At 41.7% G+C, this 19,986-nt stretch overlaps 1 protein-coding gene across 1 annotated transcript in view; it reads right to left on the reverse strand.

Moving 5' to 3' along the window:
• Nucleotides 1-305: 305 nt before the first annotated feature.
• DPH6 (diphthamine biosynthesis 6) overlaps nucleotides 306-19,986 on the reverse strand; it is a 243,222-nt gene continuing 223,541 nt past the window's right edge. The window contains exon 15 of the mRNA XM_035110376.2: nucleotides 306-10,444. Within this exon, the coding sequence (XP_034966267.1) occupies nucleotides 10,326-10,444 (119 nt within the window). The 3' untranslated portion in view covers nucleotides 306-10,325. The remainder of the gene's footprint in view (nucleotides 10,445-19,986) is intronic.

The raw sequence follows: 19,986 nt of genomic DNA on the forward strand, positions 1-19,986 counted from the left end.
AAATCCTGAAGTCCTAAGTTAACTCGCACAATGCTTTCAGGAATGGGGGGGGGGAGGGACCCAACACTGTCAAAACACAACATTAGTTTTCAGAAGCCTCCAGGCAAGATTTTATTTATTTAACGTTAGCTCCTATTTTAATAACAAAAAAGTGGCAGCATATTCTACATCAAAGAAAAAAACTTTTCCTAATGTTTCCATTCCTCTTCTGAAGTGCAGGCACTGAAGTAATGGAGCTGTCTGTCTCGAAATAATTACGTGAGTGGCAGGATCTCAACCCCAGGAAAGCTTTTTGTCTACACTGGGGATTGTGCTATAGAGAGTGTCGTGTCTTGCACTGCGGAAACCAAACACCAATAGGGGTAACTGGTTTAGCTATTGAAATAGTTATATTATGTAGATAATTACCCCCACACACCTGAAAACAGACTAGTGCTAAATGCCTGGCTCTGAAAGCCACTATCTTTTATTCCTGCACCAAGAACAGAGAGGCTGTCAAGGACCACCATGTGGAGATTTCCATGCTGTCATCAATGAGCTAATTTATACTGTGCCTTTTACCTTGCAAGGCAATCAACAGTATTAAAGCAGCTTTTCAAAGGCAGGAAACACTCTAATGACTCATTTGAGGTGTCCATGATTACTTTCATTTATTATGATCAGTATATTTGGCTGCAAGGTAAATATTCCCACGTATTCCTTGAGATTGTGTTAAATGAAAGGAATGGCAGCGACTTACCTGCCAACCACTCAAGAGTGACTATACACAGCAGATTTGGAGGCCCCGTTCTTGAAGTGTAAACAGCAGGACACAAGTTAATCAGACATGGAGAAGGAACTCAAGAGGAATAAAGGAAGGTGAAAATGCAATTTAAGTCCCACTTCAATATTAGCATTTTTTTATTGTGCCATATTGTACATGGTAAATATATCCAAGAAGCAGTTCTCTCCCTCTCTCTCGCTTTCCGAAAAGTGACACCTAGAAAGTCCAAAAAAAAAGCACCAGGTCCTTCTTCTGGAGCAGTATTCCTGGAGTCAGAAGGTCCATGCTGCTTTCAGGGGAAGTTGGCACAAAATGACAGCACAGGGTGGCCCATGATATCAAACAATGATATCAAATTGAATAATAACCCAACCCGTGCGAAAACTTATCTTTAAATGTGAAACTTCAAACACATTTCAGTAATTATTAGGGAAAGCATCCTCCTCCCCTTCCCCAAAGAGTCCAAGGCCACAACAGCAGAACAATAAAAACAATACAAATATATTTTTAAAAGCCATGGGTCAATGCCAGCTGATCAGCACCAGCACCACCAATGGGGTCTCTCCTGGTGATCATAAGGCGATAGTGAGGTTGGGAATCTTTTAAGTACTTGGGTCCCTGAGTACAAAGTGAGTGGCTAGGACCCAAGTCCTAGTACTAACACCCTAAATGGGCCTGGTAGCACAATGACAGCAAGCGTGGTGTAGTGGTTAAGAGTGGTGGACTTGTAATCTGGTAAACCGGGTTCGCGTCCTCGCCATAGCTGCCAAGTTTTCCCTTTTCTCGCGAGGAAGCCTATTCAGCATAAGGGAAAATCCCTTAAAATAAGGGATAACTTGGCAGCTATGGTCCTCGCTCCTCCACATGCAGCTGCTGGGTGACCTTCTAGTCACACTTCTCTGAAGTCTCTCAGCCCCACCCACCTCACAGAGTGTTTATTGTGGGGGGAGGAAGGGAAAGGAGATCCTTAGCTGCTTTGAGACTCCTTCAGGGGAGTGAAAGGCGGGATATCGAGTCCAAACTCTTCTTCTACAGGGATTCAAACCGCTGAGCTTCTGATCAGCAAGCCCTAGGCTCTGTGGTTTAACCCACAGCGCCACCTGCGTCCCCGACACTTTTCCTTAGGATGTCCCTATTTTAACTGGAGAAATGTTGGAAGGTATGAAGTTATCCAACGCCCAAGCCACCTGAAGACAATCCTATATAAGGAAAATTCTAAATATGTTTTTATATATGTTGGAAGGTGCCTAGAGTGGCAGGGGCAACCCAGCAAGATGTGTGGGGTATAAATAGTAAAATTATCATTATGGAATGGGACGTCCCTATTTTCATCAGAGAAATGTTGGAGGGTATGCTGATGTGGCATCCTATAGATGTTCTTGGTCTAGAATTCCCATCAACCCTAATCAGCATTACCAATGAGCAGGGCTTATGGAGCAGGCCAAGAACAACGAGAAGGCATCACATTCCCTGCTCTAGGTATTGCCAATAAACAGTTGTACACAATTCAAAGAAACGGAGAAAGAATGACTTGAAAAACAACATTTGAGAAAAAGACACCCCAAAACAAGAATAAAAGATGAAGGAGTGTGTCGACAAAAAAAATGGGGGTGGAGATTTGCATGTAACATAAGGATTCATTTCTCAGGTATCCAGTCTTTTTTTGTAAATTTTAAATATGTCTAAAAATTTCAGTGTTCTGATGAAAGTAAGTTATATATATATTTTTTAAAAAAGCTTTCAAGATCTCAAGTCAGTACTGTAGTTTGAATGCTTAGCTAATACATCAACACCGGCTAGCCTGCCAAAAACACTAAAATACACGGAAAGAGATCATAAATTAGTAAATTGTCAACTCTTATTAATATGAATCTCCAGTGCCAGACACAGTTATAATAGTAAAAGCAGGTTACCTAAAAATAAGTGCCAGAGTCTAATCAAAAAGCGGAGGGCAGTTTTTATTTTAACTGGGTTTGTAGAAGTAATCTTGTTTTTAGAGAGGCCGCCATGATTTAACTTGGACACTTGAAAACCTTGCACATTTCAAATTTCAGTGTTCATCTGGGGAACTATAATACCACACAGTAGAATCTTTATTAAATCAGTGAATTCATTTATTTGAGATAAAATGTTTTATTCAATCACTGTATTTTGATAGACTATAGCACACCAACGCGAGACAATGGATTGAACAGAGCATCCTTGAAGGAGAACCGCTTGCTTCAGATCACCTCTTTTTTCCTCAGGAGACATTCCGCTTCCAACACCTGCACAAATTCCAAAGCCTGGGCAGAAAGATGCACCAGTGATACCTGGTGCAACAAATCAGATTTTGATTCACCTCCCTATAAAACTGGGGGAGGGGTGAATCAAATAATCCCTGCTTAAAATACCACAGTGTCATCTTTTAACCTATCTAGGAAGATCGGCTCTGGTGCTTTTATGGCAGCTCAGCCATGTGTACTGCAAAGGCTCGCTAGCACCGAAGCTATCATTTCGACAGCTTTCAGGAAGAGAGAAGCAGAAAGTTATATTCCACTAGTTTTCCTCTTGTCGTCCTGCTTAATCATTCCGTTTAATCTCCTTTTCTGTAATTAAAGACTTTCTAGCACGTGCTGATGCATGTCTACTCAGAAGTAAGTCTATATTAGTGGGGCTTACTCCCAGGTAAGTGTGTATACATAGCACTGCAGCTATTACATAAATTGATTGTATGTAATGGTTGTTATTATTACTACTAATATATTGTCTTGATATTCATCTTTAGATACACTGAAAAAGAGAGAGAGAGAGAGAGAGAGAGAGAGAGAGAGAGAGAGAGAGAGAAAGAAAGAAAGAAAGAAAGAAAGAAAGAAAGAATTTCCAGGCTGCATACTGTTAACACAGATTCCCTTTTGGATTGAAATGCTCTTTCTCTCAAGCTTGCATTTGCAGCATTGGCGTACCTTGTGAGTCATAACATGAATAAATTGTAAATTTTCCTGGGGGTTTAATACAAATCAAGGAAACCGAAAAAAAAATTCTTTTGTTTGTATATCTATTTTTTTAAGCCCTGAAAACTAATGTCTTACTGTGGCATTCGTATTTACACTCCTGAGATCAAAACCTGCCTAGGTAAAATCTATTGCACTGTCAATCTGGTGTAGCTTTTTGTTTTTTTAGTATTTATAAATTTCAAATATTAAACCTCTTTACTCCATTTCTCCTCCCGCGTCAGAACACACAATCTGGTTACAAAGAGACCAGGAGAGAGAGAAAGGGGTGCTGTTTGAAATTTCTCTCTTCCAGCAGGCCAGGTAGTTATGATGAAAGTATTTCAGAGTTAAAAAAAGATTAAAAGGTGTTAAGATGCTTTATTTTATTGCGTAAGTCCCGGGTCTCTAAGTGAAGCAGCACCAAACTTGCATATCAATATTGAACAAATTGCCTTGTTCCTATTTAAAAACTCAGCAAACTTGGCTGATATACAACAGGGAACAAATGTGAAATATTCCAAAGACAAAAAGTCAGTGTTACCAGAAGGCTTCACATAAAGTTTCCTTTATAAGTTTCCTTTTATTCAATTGTCAACCTCCAAACCCTGCCTAGACTAGTGTGTTTTCTTTTGCACCCAATATAAAATTATAAGTGGACATTAAAAATGGTTGTAAAAGAGTTGAAACTCAAACAGTTGTTGTTGTTTAGTCGTTTAGTCATGCCCAACTCTTTGTTACCCCATGGACTAGAGCACGCCAGGCACTCCTGTCTTCCACTGCCTCCCACAGTTTAGTCCAACTCATGTTGGTAGCTTCGAGAACACTGTCCAACCATCTCATCCTCTGTCGTCCCCTTCTCATTGTGTGCTCAATCTTTCCCAACATCAGGGTCCTTTCCAGGGAGTCTTCTCATGAGGACCACATACTGATATATTTGAAAGTCTGGCATCATTTGTGCAGGTAATACAAATAAATAGTAGGTTGATAACTTTCTCTTAAAATGAAAGCAATATTACAAGTAAGAGGAGGAAATATGCTTGAAACACTTTCCAGGCTCCTTGGATGTGAGGGAAACCACTGAGCTATCCAGGTACACACATGGGGCACAATCTAACATAGAGATGTTACTCAAGTGATGTGGGAGATGCAGAAGCACAACTTCTTCCTGGACCACTGGGGTAACACCCAGGCCATAGGGCATTGTTGCCCATGATGCAGCTTCTTCCCACATCAGCAATGCCCTAGATTTGGGAGAGTTGAAGCTGCTGTGGCAAGGAACTATGTCATGAACTCCTCCCAGTTCCTTTATGATGATACCCTAGAGCAGCGTTTCTCAACCGCTGTTCCGCGGCACACTAGTGTGCCGAGAGATGCTGGCTGGTGTGCCGCGACGTGCGGCGACGAGAAGGGCGATTTGCATTGTCACGTGCCTGGCGGCCGCCAATGCTATGCACTAACCCGCCGGAAAGCAATATTTCTCCTCCTCTTTCCCAAAGCTGAGTGCAAACGAGCCTGGCGGCCGCCAATACACAACACTGACCCACCGGAAAGCAATATTTGGCAAGTGTTTCTTACAGTCATAATTATAATATAGGGCGACACAGAGTTAAATTTTTTAACCTTTTTAATGGTGGTGTGCCTCGTGATTTTTTTCACGGAACAAGTGTGCCGTGGCCCAAAAAAGGTTGAGAAACACTGCCCTAGAGCTCTTTGATAGCAATTGCTGTTCCGTTCTTTTCGGTGTTACGCCATTCGGCATCTGCAGGGGGCTCCCCAAGATGGAAATGAAGCTGGCTTGTGCAAAAAAAATCAGGCCCCATCTGCAGCATACATTCAAAGCAGTATTATACCACCTTAAACCAGTGTGGTGTAGTGGTTAAGAGTGGCAAACTCGTAATCTGGGGAACCGGGTTCGTGTCTCCGCTCCTCCACATGCAGCTGCTGGGTGACCTTGGGCTAGTCACACTTCTCTGAAGTCTCTCAGCCCCACCCACCTCACAGGGTGTCTGTTGTGGAGAAAGGAGAATGTTAGCCGCTTTGAGACTCCTTCGGGTAGTGATAAAGCGGGATATCAAATCCAAACTACTCCTACTCCTCCTCCTCCTCCTCTTCTTCTTCTTCTTCTTCTTCTTCTTCTTCTTCTTCTTCTTCTTCTTCTTCTTCTTCTTCTTCTTCTTCTTCTTCTTCTTCTTCTTCTTCTTCTTCTTCTTCTGCCATCGCTTCCTCCAAAGAATCCTGGTAGCTGTATTATTATTATTATTATTATTATTATTATTATTATTATTTAAATTTATATACCGCCCTATACCCGCACTCTCAGGGCGGTTCACAGGATAAAATTAGAATTTAAAAACACAACATACACAATCAAAATATAAACAGAAACAGCCCTCCACACATATAAAAAGTTAAAAACAATTATTGTTATTTAAAAAGCACACAATTAAAAAGCAGTTTAAAAGAATGTAAACAGTACTCTCTGCTGGGCAGCAGCAGTCCTTTTGTAGTCCATCAGTCCTAGGCCTGATGGAGAGAGGCAGGAGGAGGGCCGTCAGACTCTCAGCAGGTGTAGCAGTGGTTTGTTAAAGGTACCAAGAGTTAATAATCCATCTCTTTTCTCAGATAATTTTGGGAACTGCAGCTCTCTGAAGGGAATAGGAGTCTCCTAACAACTCTCGGCACCCTTAACCAATGCTGCTTTAAATGTGGACGTAGTACAGATCACAGTTCTGTGTTTTTTGGGAGTACCTGTGAGCCAGCTCTGACACCCTTCAAAGCTTTGGCCTTCATCCCATTTTCTGTTTGTTAACTTATTGCCTGCTCACTCTTGTTTCTGAAGCAATAGAAGATCCCAACATGAGATTAAAACTGTCTTGATAAATATAAAACCTGTATCATTTTCAAACTTATTTCAGTGCCACAAGAAAGGGGGGGGGGATAAACACACACAGAGAGATGCTAAAGTTAAAAAGTTTAACTAACATACCCCAGTCATTTGCCAGTTATGAGAAAGTTGTACAGATTAAAATAAATATTGCTTATGACCAATGTGCCAGTACATTGGTTGACAGCACAGTGTTGTTCAGTAAAAAAAGAAAGAAAATGAAATATGACCTCATTCAGGCTGTGCTGGGACAATTTTTAAGCACTCCTATGCTTTCCTCTTTCCAAAAGACTTGTCAGTAGTACACATGAAAAGGATATTGGGATTATAATCAATCACAAGCTGAATATGAGTCAGCTATCTGATGAGGCTGCAAAAAAGTCTAATGCGATTTAGGTATCCATTAATAAAACCGTAGAGTAGTATCCAATTATGGCTGGAATCTGTCAGAGGAAGTGCGGAGGCAATTTTTGCCAATTTCCCTTCCCCCGTGTGATTCCCTCTGTATCTGTTCCACAGTGTTGGGGGATGCCAATAGCAGATTTAGGGGGGATGTAGGGCACTATAGGGAGGGGTAAATTGGAAATTGCCTTCCTCTCCATTATGCTAATGGATACCCTTCCATCAGCATATGATCACATGAAAAAATTTCCAGTCCTGTGAAATAATAGTCACACTTGGTTCTGTGTTACTAGGACCTCATTCAGAGTACTGGACCCAGTGCTGCACTTTCAGGAGGATACAGGCATATTGGAACTGATTATGAGGAGGACAACGAAGATGGGCTATGGAATAGAAAACGAGGCATACAAGAGGCTTAAGGGACTGTGCATGATTTTATTGGGTTGCCCTTGCTTTTATTTTGATTATTTATTTTGTGTTTTTATATTGTGATTTTATCTTGTGAACCGCCCTGAGACCTGTAGGTATAGTGGTATACAAATTTAAACAACAACAACAACAATTTATTTTATTAAAATGTTGAAGTCCTGTCATCCCATTGCAGCAGCACCATGCAGGCTCACAACTTAAAATATTACAAATTTGTGAAAACAAGTATAGAAAACACATAGATCAAGGAGACAAACCCAGCAGTCAAAATGAAGCATAAAATGTTATCTGTCACATACCAGAAAAGTCTGTTAGAATAAAATGGTCTTTAGTAAACAATGGAAAACAGTGAGGGATCGGGGGGCAGCCATACCTTGTGGGGCAAGTAATTCCATAATCGAAATGGAACCATTGAGACCTGTCTTATCCTACCTAAAAATGCTTTCATCGTGGGTCTTCAAATACTTAACAGCTCCACTAATGCAAGCACTTTGGGCTGTGCAACAGAACTTCCCCCCCTCTCTCGTCTTCTATTGAGCCCCCTAAGTAAGTTCTGGGTTTCCCTCCAGCCTTCTGGAGCAGGGACACAGAGGGAGTAAATAGGGAGGCAAAGTTCCGCTGTTCAGGCAAAACTGCTAGTGTTTAGTTGTATTCTGCCCTAGATAATGTTCTGCAACATAGACTAGGACAAAGTCTAGCTTGAATGGGCTTAAGTTACAGGAGAGTAGATTTGGTTTGAACATTAGGAGAAAATTGGAAAAGTGGGTTTCAGCTAGGGTTGCCAGACTCAATAGAGGACAGGACTTCTGTGCCTTAAAGAGAAACCAGCAGACCCTTTGTTTAATTTCCAAGCTTCTCTTTAAGGTTTCCAGACTCAAAAGGGAGCAGGGCAATTAAAGGCACAGAAGTCCTGTCCTCTAATGAGTCTGGCAACCCTAGTTTCAGCTGTGGGCTTGTTGCAGATACTGGCAAATTAAGCCTGTGAGTATAATTCACTCACATAACTTTGGGCTAAGAAAGTTTCTAAGGGGCATCCAGCCCTCAACAGTTGGCTGCTGGGAGTGATGGGAGTGAGGAAAGGCCTGAAAACGCTGCCTTATGAGGAACGGCTTAGGGAGCTGGGTATGTTTAGCCTGGAGAAGAGAAGGTTAAGGGGTGATATGATAGCCATGTTCAAATATATAAAAGAATATCATATAGAGGAGGGAGAAAGGTTGTTTTCTGCTGCTCCAGAGAAGCAGACATGGAGCAATGGATTCAAACTACAAGAAAGAAGATTCCACCTAAACATTAGGAAGAACTTCCTGACAGTAAGAGCTGTTCAGCAGTGGAATTTGCTGCCAAGGAGTGTGGTGGAGTCTCCTTCTTTGGAGGTCTTTAAGCAGAGGCTATGTCAAGAATGCTTTGATGGTATTTCCTGCTTGGCAGGGGGTTGGACTGGATGGCCCCTGTGGTCTCTTCCAACTCTATGATTCTATGAAAGGGTTGCTTGTAAAACGCTGTAAAACACAGCCAGAAGCTCAGTTCAAAGCTGGATAAATTTAATCAGTAATTTGCACAATGCAAAACTTTCATCTCATGGCTGCAGGAAGATCCTGGCAGCCAGATCCATGTAATAATACATTTAAGACAATGGGAGCAAAATACGGACCTTGGTTTAGCAAAATGTTTCTCCATGGAATTACTGAACAGAGCAGCTTCCATATTCTGTAACTGCACCAAGTTTAATTCCATTTGCACCAACTGCAGTCCAGAATTGTCCAGGTGACTTTTGAGAAGTCAATCCCTGTTTGAAGGCATGCTGCTGGAAGGTCTAGTTTCAATGGCAGACATCTAGCTAATGATGTTCCCCCCATGCAGAAACTGATGCTTGGACATGTGCTGCCACTACCACCACATGTGGCAAAGGGTGCAGCGGAGGAGGAAAAGCCCCCGAGTCAAGAGACTCCATTTGGTAATCCCAATCTAGAGATCTGCCACCATGCCAGCAGGCTGAGTTGAAGCTGCTGCTGCTGCCTAGTAAAGCTCTCCCATCTTGTCTGCAATGCAGGAGATGATGGCCTTCTGCAGATGCCCCTCCCCGGAAATGTCTATTTAGGGAAGGCTGTACCAGTAATGCTGGAGCTGCGGTGATGGATTTGCATTTGCATGCTATGAATACTAAGAGGCGCTCTCTGAAGCTTCATTTTTTACAACAAATTGGCAGTGGATCCATTCTGAGTACTCAGTTAGGTTTTCCTGCAGTCTGCTATGGGGCATGAATGAGCCCCTTGAGCTTTGGCAGCTGTTTTCCTCTCAGAGCTAATGATGGGATCCTCATGTGTGTACAGGACTCTGGATCTTAGGCAATATGGGGCCATTTACTGTACTTATGACAGTACAGTACATTAAGCTTAAGAGGGCTGTGTCAGCATAAATAGCGCATTCCCTTGAAGCAAGACTCCGATCAACAGAAGGTACACCAGTATGAGGAAATTACCAATTAAGGACAACATGTTGAGAATCTTCCCCAAAACTACCAAAGGATGTATAAATGTAATTAAGGGATTTTCCACGTAAACTTAGCAGTCTTCTATAAAGGTTATGTTAAAGCAACGAAGTATGATCTGATCCTGGTTAGGAAAGATACCAAAGATCTCCTACAAGGCAGGAGAGATTGTGGAGATATGGATGTGACATTTAAATTCCCTGTCAGATACTAGATGATATTCAAAAATTCCCATGGTGAAAAGTTGGGGAAAAGGTATCTTTTGCCAAAGGTTTCAGGTACAGACAGGCCTGCTTCTTAATGCGCCACCATCATTTTCAATACAGTCACGTGATGTCTTCTTGCTTTTATAGTAGAATGAACAGGCCAATGCTCAGTGTTTAGCTACTGGCTGAGCCAACATACTATGTGAATAATTTTGTTACCGGGTAAATCCACCACCGGTACCATAATTAGAGCTGGTGCTTTCCTGCCCATTTGCTCTTTGAGATGTCCTCGGAGTCCTGCAAGATAAATCAACAGATCCATTGATACCTTTCAACTCATTTAAGCATTCAAAAACAACATAATCACATGCTGCAAAATAGGTGTAGTTATCTAAAAAGAACGAAAAACAACCTGATTAAAATAAAGAAATCCCTTTGGTATGATTCAGCACTGCTCCTTTGACATTTTGATGCAGAAGTTCAGATCGCGGCTTAATGCAGGAGAGCTTTCCCCAGAGTTTCATCCTAGTTTGTTGGTTGAAAAGCCAGGAACTTGGTAATATCATAATTTCCAGTACTTCTTTTCTATAATGTGCTGTACATAGAAACTGCCTCAACCACACGAAGAAGAAGAAGAAGAAGAAGAAGAAGAAGAAGAAGAAGAAGAAGAAGAAGAAGAAGGGGGGGAGGATGAGGAGGAGTTTGATTTGATATCCCGCTTTATCACTACCTGAAGGAGTCTCAAAGCGGCTAACATTCTCCTTTCCCTTCCTCCCCAACAAATACTCTGTGAGGGTAATGTGATTTAATAAATAATAAAATAAAGACAACTTGGAACCTGCAACTTGGTTCCAAATGCAAGCTGCTTATGTAATTAATGTAGAAGTAAACAATCCTCTTTTATAGTTCTTGTCATCTGATTTTTTTAAAGCACGGACAGGAGACTGAGACATGAGCTCTGGCAGTAGACAAAAGCAGTCAACTAGCTTTGATGCTAGCTAGCATTTATTTATGAATATTCTCCTATTTGTGTACTGTGTATTTTTAGTACTGTGCTTTTGTTCTTATTTATTGGTTTATTATTGGTTTCTTGAAATATGTTGCATTTCTGTATGCTTAGGTTTATGTTGATAATACTTGTGTGCAAGTCTTTTATTATTAGGCTGGTTCTCCTATACCAGGCACCCCCAGACTTCGGCCCTCCAGATGTTTTGGACTACAATCCCCATCATCCCTGACCACTGGTCCTGTTAGCTAGGGATCATGGGAGTTGTAGGCCAAAACATCTGGAGGGCCGCATTTTGGGGATGCCTGTCCTATACCAATCCGGTCACGCACTGAGATCTTCTTCCAAGGCTCTTCTCTGGGTACCCTCATCATCATCATCAGGGGCCAAGTGCTATCACTTCAGAGGCAGGCAAATATTTTGCTAGGCTCTTAAACCCTTTTCAGCAGATTTTGGTTTGCAGTTTTTATCTTCTGCACTATGCTGCAGTTTCGTTGTTTTCAGATGTGCTGTGTTTGTTTGCAGAATGAGACAAATTTTGTATTTTTATTCTTCTTGTCAGTTATACAAGGAATGCAGATTAGTAATGAAGGTGTGGTGTATCCAATTAATTAATCATCCAATTAATTAATAAGGGAGAGGGAGCAAATAAGGCAGTACCATAATGCAGGTTTATCTTTAACACTCACCTCCAAAGAAATAAGACGAGTTCCCCCCAAAATTCCTCCTAGATTTTTTTTTTTTTACAGTGCAGACATGTGCCTGTTTAGAAGTAACTCCCAATGTTCATTGGAATTAATTGTAAGTGCACATAGCACTGCAGCTTTAATATGAATGTTTCTTAAATGTGTAGAAATCTGAAATGTCATTTTGTGAACAGTTAACTAGGTTGTTATATTGTATCACTTCTTTTTTGTTTTGTTTAATAAACTTTTTTTAAGAACTCAATTCAACACTGTTTTTCAACAAATTTATTTATTTGCTGGCAAATATGACTGCTCCTCCAATGTTTCATAGAATCATAGAGTTGGAAGAGACCACAAGGGCCATCCAGTCCAACCCCCTGCCAAGCAGGAAACACCATCAAAGCATTCATGATGCTGAGATCCACAGGCTCATTAGATTTACCACAAATCCAGCTCATTCAAATAATACATGAGGATAATTTAAGAAAAGAATGGAAAACTAATCAAGTTATTGGAAATGCTTAATATAAGATTTGGAAGTACATGGAGGTTGTAGAGGAGGATTTGTAGAGGTATCATAGTATAGTAAGATTTAGATATAAGTGTTAAATAAGAATTGAAATGTTTGTTAAGGAAGTAATAAGAGGTGAAATATGTTAGTCAAGGTAAAAAAAAGATGAGTTGAAGTATGATATAGAAATTACTAAGGATGATATACAATGAAACACAGTTAGGAGGGACATGAGGAAGTCAACAATGTCCGAACATATGAATGATAAATATCATTTCTTTTTTCTTTTTGTGTTTTATGTGATTTTTTTGTATTTTTGTGTTTTATATGTTTTTCAGTTTTATAAAATCCATAAATATATTATAAAAAGAAAAGAAAAGTAATCAAGTTATAATGCATCCTTTTAATGAAAGTGGTCGTTACTAAGCCATGTAGCACTTTTGTGGCCAAAAATGTTTTCTATTTCTGTGCAGCAGAGCGCAAATCTGAAGGACACTGGGGAGGAGGGAAAATGCTAGATTCGCCTTTTAACTGGCCTCCCATTGTCAGATTCTACAATACTGCAATTGTAGTCATGCAATGTTTCATACCATTACAAAGCTTAGTTACATAGACAGAAAATGTTATCCTTTCCCTACGACTTCAGAGCTGTCAACAACCCATGCCATTCAGAGGCGATATGTTGTTGTTGTTGTTGTTGTTGTTGTTGTTGTTGTTGTTGTTGTTGTTGCTGCTGTTGCTGCCAATGATTATTATTATTATTTTACTTAACAGCTTTACGAGCATAGAACATTCTTCTTCTTCTTCTTCTTCTTCTTCTTCTTCTTCTTCTTCTTCTGAGCTGAACCCAAGATCAATAGTTGCCTCAGAAGTCAAAAGGACTTCATGTTCCATGTTTAAAACAACTTGGTTTACGTTTTCCAGCAATGCGCTCATTCAGGGTCAGCTAAGCACTCTTGCAACGAAGCAACTGGAAATTTACACGCCAGCTACATTTGCACACACTTGTCAAGAGGATGAGAGGCACAATCTAGCAAAGGCCTTGCCTTTCTCCCAATGAAATCACTGGCACATAAGCCTGCCACTGTATTTTGCATTTCCGTTGCTTTCAGTGGGCTTTGATTGGACTGGGATTGAAGCAGTCAACCCATGCATTATTTGCATCCATTTCTCTTCCTTAAAAGGGTTAAACCATAGAGTCTAGGGCTTGTTGATCAGAAGGTTGGCGGTTTGAATCCCTGCAACAGGGTGAGCTCCCATTGCTCAGTCCCTGCTCCTGCCAAGCTAGCAGTTCGAAAGCATGAAGTGCAAGTAGATAAATAGGTACCGCTCAGGTGGGAAGGTAAACGGCGTTTCTGTGCGCTGCTCTGGTTTGCCAGAAGCGGCTTAGTCATGCTGTGGCCACATGACCCAGAAGCTGTACGCCGGCTCCCTCGGCTAGTAAAGCAGATGAGCGCTGCAACCCCAGAGTCGTCCGCGACTGGACCTAATGGTCAGGGGTCCCATTACCCTTCGCTCTTCCTTAAATGTGTTGAAACAGAGTTCCACTAAATTTAATTTTTATCACTCAATCAAGCAATTGCCCAATACTAAAACCACATCAAAAAAGTAAAGTATTTTATTTCCTGGCAGAATATTTGGCAAAACCACTGCAGCCTTTAGAAACCAAAACCTATTTAGAGCACGTATGAGGATAGGGAGAAGGGGGAGGGGGAGGGAGAAATTCTGAGATTTAAAGTGCATGCTAATCACAAAGTAGCTACTTAAGTGTTCCACACTAGAAAGGAAAAAAATATACACACATATAATGTCATCCTGATGGCTTTTATATAAGCTAATTCAGGCAGAGAGCGCCAATATGCTTTCCTGCAGATTGCTCTATTAACATTCTACAAAGGCTGTAGTGCAGTAAACTGTTGCTTAGGTGCAACTTTAAGCCAAATCTATGCCTTAGATTAGCAACAAGGCTCCTGAAATTGGCAGCTATAGCAGAGGACTGTCCACTGAAATGAAAGTGGAGGAGGGACATTTTCAGAAAGAGCACAATTGTAGGCCAGAGTACTAGATTTCCCCCCATTTATCCCTGCCATGCTCCTTTTGCTACCTTTCCTCTCTGTGTTTTAACCAAATACACTGTTATATCACTTAGCGCAGGTCTTTAAATCCCAGAGCTAATAAAGCTCCATTGCTTCAGCTGTATGGATTTGACATGCAGCATGTGCTTTGAAGAAAAGCTTCACAGGGGATCAGGTTCCTAACAGTCGACTAAGAGTTTCAGTCCCCATAGAGGTGCCCCTGGCGTGCTGAGCACTTAACCCTTCGACCAGTACCAACATGACTGTTCACAAATTATTGATGTCTCTAAATCCCTGGCAGATTGCAGACAGGTCTTGTCTCCCTTGAAGCCCAAGCATATGGCCACTAATGGGATGGATTAAGAAGAAAAAAATACATGCAAACACTCAGCCCTTGCCACATGAATGTAAAGCCACAGAAACAGGAGAAGGTGATTGAACTGGACTGAACACTGCTAAATACATGATTAGCCTCTTGTTATGGATCATTTCCATTGATCTATATCTGGTTTTGCAGCACAGTTTAATTAAAGCTGTCTGGAACAAGCCTGTCCCCTAAATGATCAGCTATGCAATGAAAACGTGAAACTTGAGGAAGCTCGAGGCCTCTAAAAAAGCCTCACTGACTTTGTGGTAAAATAACAGTAGCAGGAAGTGTGTGTGTGTGTGTGTGTGTGTGTGTGTGTGTGTGTCTGTGTGTGCCTATATATTCTGCACAAATTAACTGTTTTGTCGCAGCAACTCAGGTTCCTGAACATGGTTTTAAAAACAAAACAAATCTTGTTTCCTTTTAAGTTTGTTCTTAAGGTGGATTGCTTTTTACTCCCGAATAATTCTCTGGAAGCCAATAAGCTTACTTGCAAGTTAATTATTTCCTGATAAAAGGGTCTAACAGTGCGTCCTAAGCATGCCTATTCAGAAGTAAGCCCCACTGAGTGCAATAGGATTTGCTCCTAGATAAGGCTGTACAGTACAGGATTACAGCCTAAAATGGGGGTGGGGGTGGGTGGGATCCAGCCTGCAGAAAATGGCCCGCCAGCCCCAGGAAGCTTTATCTCCCAATCTGATCAGGACAAAGCACTCTGCCTGCTCTTTAGAGATCCTCCCATCGCAGTACTAGGACTGCAGACAAAGCCGTCTGTCTGCTCTTTAAGAGCACAAGTTCAGCCTCTCTGCTCCTGGTGCTAGAAATGCTGACTGTGTGTCCCTGTGTCTGCATGTACTGTATGTGCATGTCTGAGAAGAGAGAGGGAGTGGGTGCTGTGTACCGGCATGCCTGCTGAGAGTACCTGCTGTACATGTGGTGATTGTGCATGTGGGGTGCAGGCACCTGCGGACACACATATACACCTTAGCCACACCCAATGCTGGCAGGTTGCCCTCAGAGGGGTAGCTGACTGTCAAAAAGGGCTATTCAATTTTTGATTTTACTTCCAAGTCACGTTGGAAAGACTTACACCAGGCACCCCCAAACTACGGCCCTCCAGATGTTTCGGCCTACAACTCGCATGATCCCTAGCTAACAGGACCATTGGTCAGGGATGATAGGAATTGTAGTCCAAAACATCTGGAGGGCCGAAGTTTGGGGATGCCTGACTTACACTCTTAAATCTATTGATTATTATTGGAACTGAATGGGTTTTAGACAAGCATCTCAGGGTGGTTTCAGATAGCAGGCTGTCCCTGTAGCCCTAAACAGGATATACAAAATTTACAAAAATCACATAAGCAGGCCCAACAAGAAACAAATTAAGCATAAGGCAAACTAGCAAAACCACAATGGGGACAAAAATGTAAATTTCCAATTTTACCAAATACCCAGGTAAAAAACAAATGCAGGTCATTCCAACGGATTAAACAACCAATGCTCCTAGTGACAGTTCTCACCCAATTTTTCACTTATGGCAGCCCAATCACTTTCCCTTTCTCTCTCACACAAGAGGGCCACACTCTGTGCCCACAGACACTCACTATGTGGGTTTTGAGGAAGTTAACACCTGTTAGCCACACTGTCCAGGCTCTTCCAGTGGAAGACCAAAGCGCTATAGACTCCACTGGCCAGAGAGTTCAACAGCTCTGCCTGCCCTCTACAACAAAGAGAAGGGAAACGAATGCTTTTCTTAGGTTTGAGAATAAATACGATGATGATGATGATGATGATGATGATGATGATGATGATAATAATAATAATAGAAGAAGAAGAAGAAGAAGAAGAAGAAGAAGAAGAAGAAGAAGAAGAAGAAGAAGAAGAAGAAGAAAGGTTACCTAACAAGGTGCCTCTCATTCCGTTTCTCCAGTCAGTCATGAACTTGGTGGCAATGGCCGGAAAGATGTCCAGCGTTTTCCATTTCCCACAATGCCCCAGACTGATGCTTCATTGGCTCTTTAGGGCACTGTGAGAAACTGAGAAGGGAGGGTGGTTTTCCAGATGTACTCAGTGCCACCTCATAGATCCTCAATGGAGGATGGGCAGATGGGTCAAACGGGTCAACATTAATGGGTCCTGGCAGCTACTGACAACACTGTGTCCTACTCCCAGCCCTGGCCATTTGATAGATCTGAAGCCAGAAGACATGCTGTTGGAAGTACTTGAGAAACTCCAGTGAACCATGCCCCCCCTTCAGTATTGACTGCTAGTAGCTTCTTTAGCACATGTAAGTGGCATTCCTCTTCCTGGAAACCAGACACAATTTGGTTTCCAGGCAGACCTTCTGAGCACAAGGGAGTCAGTTGGGGAATGTAAACTTTAGTTCTTTTCTTTCTTTGTCCGGACAGCAGGCCAGTCTTCATTGAAGGTACCCTCTGTGACCTCCCTCAGTCTCTAAGATGTGCAAGCAGAACTACCTCATGCCCTTTAATAGGCCTCAGCAAAGGACTTATCTTGCTGTCCTCTGACCCAGAATGGCGTCTTGCAGTTCAACTGCACACCTGGTTTTTGTCCCAGAATAAAATCAAGGCTCTTCTGCCTCATCCAAGTTACTAAAGGAGCAAAAATGCAGAAGAACTGGAGTCACAGTCTTTCCATTGAAATGCAGCAAGGCCAGTAAGGTCAGAGATCTCACACAAGCCAGAGAGGCCATACTCTTCTCAAAAATGAGAAAGATAAATATTTGTTTCATTTTAAATATATTTTTAATCCTGCCTTTCCTTTTTTTTAAAAAAAAGCCTCCAGTTAAAGGCAGCAATAAATATAGATAAAATACAGTAAAGGCGATAAAGCCAATTTATATTTATAAGCTTTCATGAACAGAATGATTATTGAGTGTCAGGTGAATTCCATAACTGGGGAATCACCACAGTAGAAACCACAGATCTCTGTCTCAGAGAGTCAAGGCAGTGGGGCGCCCAGAGAAGGGCCTCAGAAGAGGATCTCAATTGGCATGCAAGTCCGTAAGGTAAATGACAGATACTAGCTCCCATAATTATGGTGCTGGAGGAGACTCTTGAGAGTCCCATGGACTGCAAGAAGATCAAACCTATCCATTCTGAAGGAAATCAGCCCTGAGTGCTCCCTGGAAGGACAGATCCTGAAGCTGAGGCTCCAATACTTTGGCCACCTCACGAGAAGACTCCCTGGAAAAGACCCTGATATTGGGAAAGATTGAGGGCACTAGGAGAAGGGGACGACAGAGGACAAGATGGTTGGACAGTGTCCTCGAAGCTACAAACATGAGTTTGACCAAACTGCGGGAGGCAGTGGAGGACAGGAGTGCCTGGCGTGCTATGGTCCATGGGGTCACGAAGAGTCGGACACGACTAAACGACTAAACAACAACAACAAGCTCCCATAAGGACTGGAGGCCAAGGGTATTGTCATGAGTAGGGAGAGCACTAACATTTACGGCAATTGTGCTTTCTAAGAGCTGAGTCATTTGCTGAGGAAACGAAAAATTCTTGACTTTCTTTTAAAGTAGATGGTTACCATTCCGCCCCCCCCCAAAAGAGCCTAAGAAATAAATAAATAAAACCTGTAAAGCATTTATGTTATTTTTAGAGAAGGTTCAATTATGGGCCTGTCAGCATACACAGTACATCCTTTTATCGGGCCACCATGCTAACTTGTTTTTTTTCCACAGTAAAGTTTGCTTAATGACCAGTTTAACAATAGATTTTTCACTGTAGGTGTTAATTAGAGCTTTGTGGACTCTATAGGATTTGTGCTCACTAAACCCTGTAATTCAAGACAAAAGAGGTGGGAGCACACCAGCCCCCTTTCTCTTTCCATGAAGACTTGACGGTGACTAAACCAAATCGAAGAAACAACAACCCCACCGCCTTCTCTTTTCTATGGATACCCCCATGGATACCCATAGAAACAATGATAGTAAAGAACCCTTCTTTTCAGACTGCAGTTTCTGGAAAAAAAACCAAGCTCTACCATCACAATACGTTCCGAATGCACATTCGTAGATCAAAAAGTTCATAAGTCAAAGTGCGGCTTCCCATAGGAAGAAAAAATTCATTAATCGAGGAAACCGCATTAAAAAATTCATAAGTCGAGGAAACCGCATTAAAAACCGCCAACGGTTTCTGTTCGGATGTAGAAAAATTCGTAAGCGTGCAGCCATTTGTCCCGTTCGTAAGTCGAAACCTATGGAAGTCGAGTCATTCATAAGTCGAGGGACCACTGTGGTCTTTGATACAGATGTCACAGAATGTTGCTATCTCCTCAAGATTATTGTGAGAAGTATCTCTTCTTAGTTGTTTGGTGTCTTTGGACAGAAAATCAGCCTTGAGTCTCATCAAAATTATCCACATGAAACAGATTGGTCTGATATATCCACTCCTCACTTAGAGAGCTTTCAGATATACTTGCTGAGACAAAAGGGCTGATTCATATACTGTGGTGGAGACAAAAAAAACCCCTGTAAATGGTGTGAGGCATATGTGGACTACATAATCCCTCCTCAAGTGTAGAGCATAATGGATTACATACACTTTAAGAGGCATCACAGGGCCCTTCCAGCACACCTCAGGTAAAGGGGCAAATGTCTTGGATTCTACTCATCATGCTTCCTATCCTTAATAAATCAGTTAATATAAATCCAATATGGTCTTTCTAAAAAGGAAAAGTTTGCAGCCAGTGCCTGAAAGACAATAGTGATAGGGCCTGGCAAAAGGGCCTGGGAGAAATTGCAAAACCTGGGTGCCAACACTAAGAAGGCACTGCTGACTCCATTAAGATAGAGCCGTATGTGCTGTTATTTTGGACTTGCGTGCACATGCTCAGGACAATCAAATATGGCTAGTTGAATGAAAAATTAAGAAGCTTTTCTTGGGTGGGTGTCTAGGGGAGAGAAGAGTTCATATTCATGGCATGAATCTTGCATTAACCTAGAATTCCTCTGAAAGATGTGTATAAACGATGATTAGAGAACAAAGGCTAGGCTTTAGCTTTTGAGATGTTGTCTGAGTCACACCCAGAAAAGACCTACTGAAATAAATGGATTTGAGTTAGCTGTTCCCATTGACTTTAATGAGTCTACTCTGAATGTAACCTACAGTGTAATTCTAACCATCCCTAGTCAGAAGAACATCCCATGGAACTGAATGGGTCTTAC

Source organism: Zootoca vivipara, chromosome 1, assembly GCF_963506605.1.
Source record: "Zootoca vivipara chromosome 1, rZooViv1.1, whole genome shotgun sequence".
Classification (NCBI taxonomy): Eukaryota; Metazoa; Chordata; class Lepidosauria; order Squamata; family Lacertidae; genus Zootoca; species Zootoca vivipara.